We start from the raw sequence: 2,153 nt of genomic DNA, 5'->3' as shown, positions 1-2,153 counted from the left end.
CTGACCTTGGTTCTGTGAGACAAATTTCCTATTTTAAAGTGATGTAAATTGAAAACTTTTCATCAAAATTCCATGTTAATGTTTTAAACACCAACCAGCTTAATAATGAGAAGATTATCTTATTAAATTTTGCTTTATTTCTAAAATTAAGTAAAATACAAGTAGTGTATTATTCTAAAGAAATATGGTGACAAAAGGATTTTAAAAATACAGTATCAAAGACTAAAATATAATCTTCCAGTATATGTTAAGCTGCAGCAATTTGACAGAAAAGTTATCATGCTGGGCAAAATGCTTAGCAGCATTTTGGTTGTCTTTATGATTTGAGTTCAAGATCTGCCAAGGTCAACTTTGCCTTTCATCTTTTCAAGGTCAATAAAATAAGTACCAGTTGGACACTGGGATCAATGTAATCAGTTTACCCGCTCTCCTGAAATTGCTGGTCTTGTGCCAGAATATGAAACCAATATTACAGCTCTCTATTGGTGTATTCTATTACAGCTTCTTGTATCTGTTAATGTAATATTTAAATTTAGAATTAATTCAAATACATTGTTGGTGTTTTTCTTCTTTTGCAGGATCTTGAACTGATAGAAGTAGAAAAAAAGAAATTACGAGAATTAGAGAAAAAGCATTATGAAACAGAACAGTTATTAGAGGCATGTATTGTAGAAGATGAAGACAATCTTTTGGAACGTTATCAGAAAGAGCATGAAGTTCTTGATAATCAGCGAATATATTTTGACAATTTAGAATTTGAAAAATTAGAGGTGTGTATTTTTGAATGTTTTTTTCTTTAGTTAGAACCTCATGTGTAATATTAAAAAATATAAGTCAACAGTCAGCAATGTTTCTATGATTATATATTGAATTCTGATTCCATTGAAGTGATTTGACGAAGGAAAAATTTGAGCTTTATGTACCAGACCATTCTCACTCTCATCACATTTCTTAGGGACCATACATTTATAAGCTTAAGCCAAGAGTGCTTTTTGCTTGTTTTTACTCAATCTTTTTTACATAAAACTAATCTTCTTAAGACAAAATAAATTTCAAAATATTCGACTTTTTCCACCAAAACATTACGTAAAAGAAGGGATAAAACCTAACTCTTCTACCCCATGGAAAGTCTCTGATGTTAGTCCATATTAGTTACAGTTCTCATATTTGGAATGGGAACTTGTTGGACTATGGTACAAAGAAAACCTTTTCATCACTATAACAGGTCTTTCTCTTCAATCTTGACTCTATTGATGATAATCTCTACCTGTATTGATGGTAATCTCTATCTGTATTGATAGTAATTTTTACATAATCTGTATTGATAATCTCTACTGATCCTTAAGGTGCAGATTTCATCTGGCTAATGAACCTGGGACCCACATATTGGTTGATTCTTTTCTTCTTTTATCCACCCCAACCCAATACTTCTAACTTGGTAACCAATATATTTTAATAGGTTCCATTCCTTTTTGTAGAATAGAGATGTAAATTAAACTTACAATTATATGTATTTAGTAAATACACATGTTATCATTGACTGCATGTTTTCATGGTCATAGAAATTAATTAAACTCTGTTGAGTAACAATAATGAGCCAGCAACAAGGTATTCCCACCATTTGTTACTCTTTCTCTTCATTTACAATGTTTATACTGTTGAGGATTGCATGACCATCTCACAATCTTGTTTGTTGTCTCTTGAAGTTGTGTGTCTGCTTTAGAAATCATTATTTCATTTTTGTTTCAGTCGGAGTCAAAATTTGAACAAGAAAAGGAGCTTGTTCGAGGAGAAATTCTAAAAAACCAAAATACTTTACTTGATAAATATAAATCACGAGAGGTAAGTAAGATGCTTGTCTTTTTTATGTTCTTTAATCATTTCAATTAACAACATCCATTGTGGAGGTTGTTTGCGTGCTTAATCCTTAAACAGCAGACATCATCAATTGATGTTTCATTAGAGAACAGTGAACATCATCAAGTGATGTTTCAAATGTTTTACATGGATACAGCCATTATTAATGGATGCCCAAGCATCTGCTTCACCAAATCTGTCACAGTGTAAGCAGCCCTTCGTGATGAGAGAAATCAAGTAACAAATGGAAGATTTATACAGTGATAAATTTTTTTTTTTTTTTTTTTTTTTTTTTT

At 31.0% G+C, this 2,153-nt stretch overlaps 1 protein-coding gene across 6 annotated transcripts in view; it reads left to right on the top strand.

Moving 5' to 3' along the window:
• The window catches only part of LOC106869304 (pleckstrin homology-like domain family B member 1), a 462,567-nt gene that overhangs the window by 351,464 nt on the left and 108,950 nt on the right, over positions 1–2,153 (top strand). For all 6 annotated transcript variants that reach the window (XM_052967731.1, XM_052967733.1, XM_052967734.1 and 3 more), the window contains 2 exons: positions 579–770; positions 1,750–1,842. In XM_052967731.1, the coding sequence (XP_052823691.1) occupies positions 579–770; positions 1,750–1,842 (285 nt within the window). The remainder of the gene's footprint in view (positions 1–578; positions 771–1,749; positions 1,843–2,153) is intronic.

This window comes from Octopus bimaculoides, chromosome 5 (genome assembly GCF_001194135.2).
Source record: "Octopus bimaculoides isolate UCB-OBI-ISO-001 chromosome 5, ASM119413v2, whole genome shotgun sequence".
Taxonomy (NCBI): Eukaryota; Metazoa; Mollusca; class Cephalopoda; order Octopoda; family Octopodidae; genus Octopus; species Octopus bimaculoides.
Note: the sequence above shows the minus strand (reverse complement) of the source record. Positions and strands in the feature narration are given on the sequence as shown.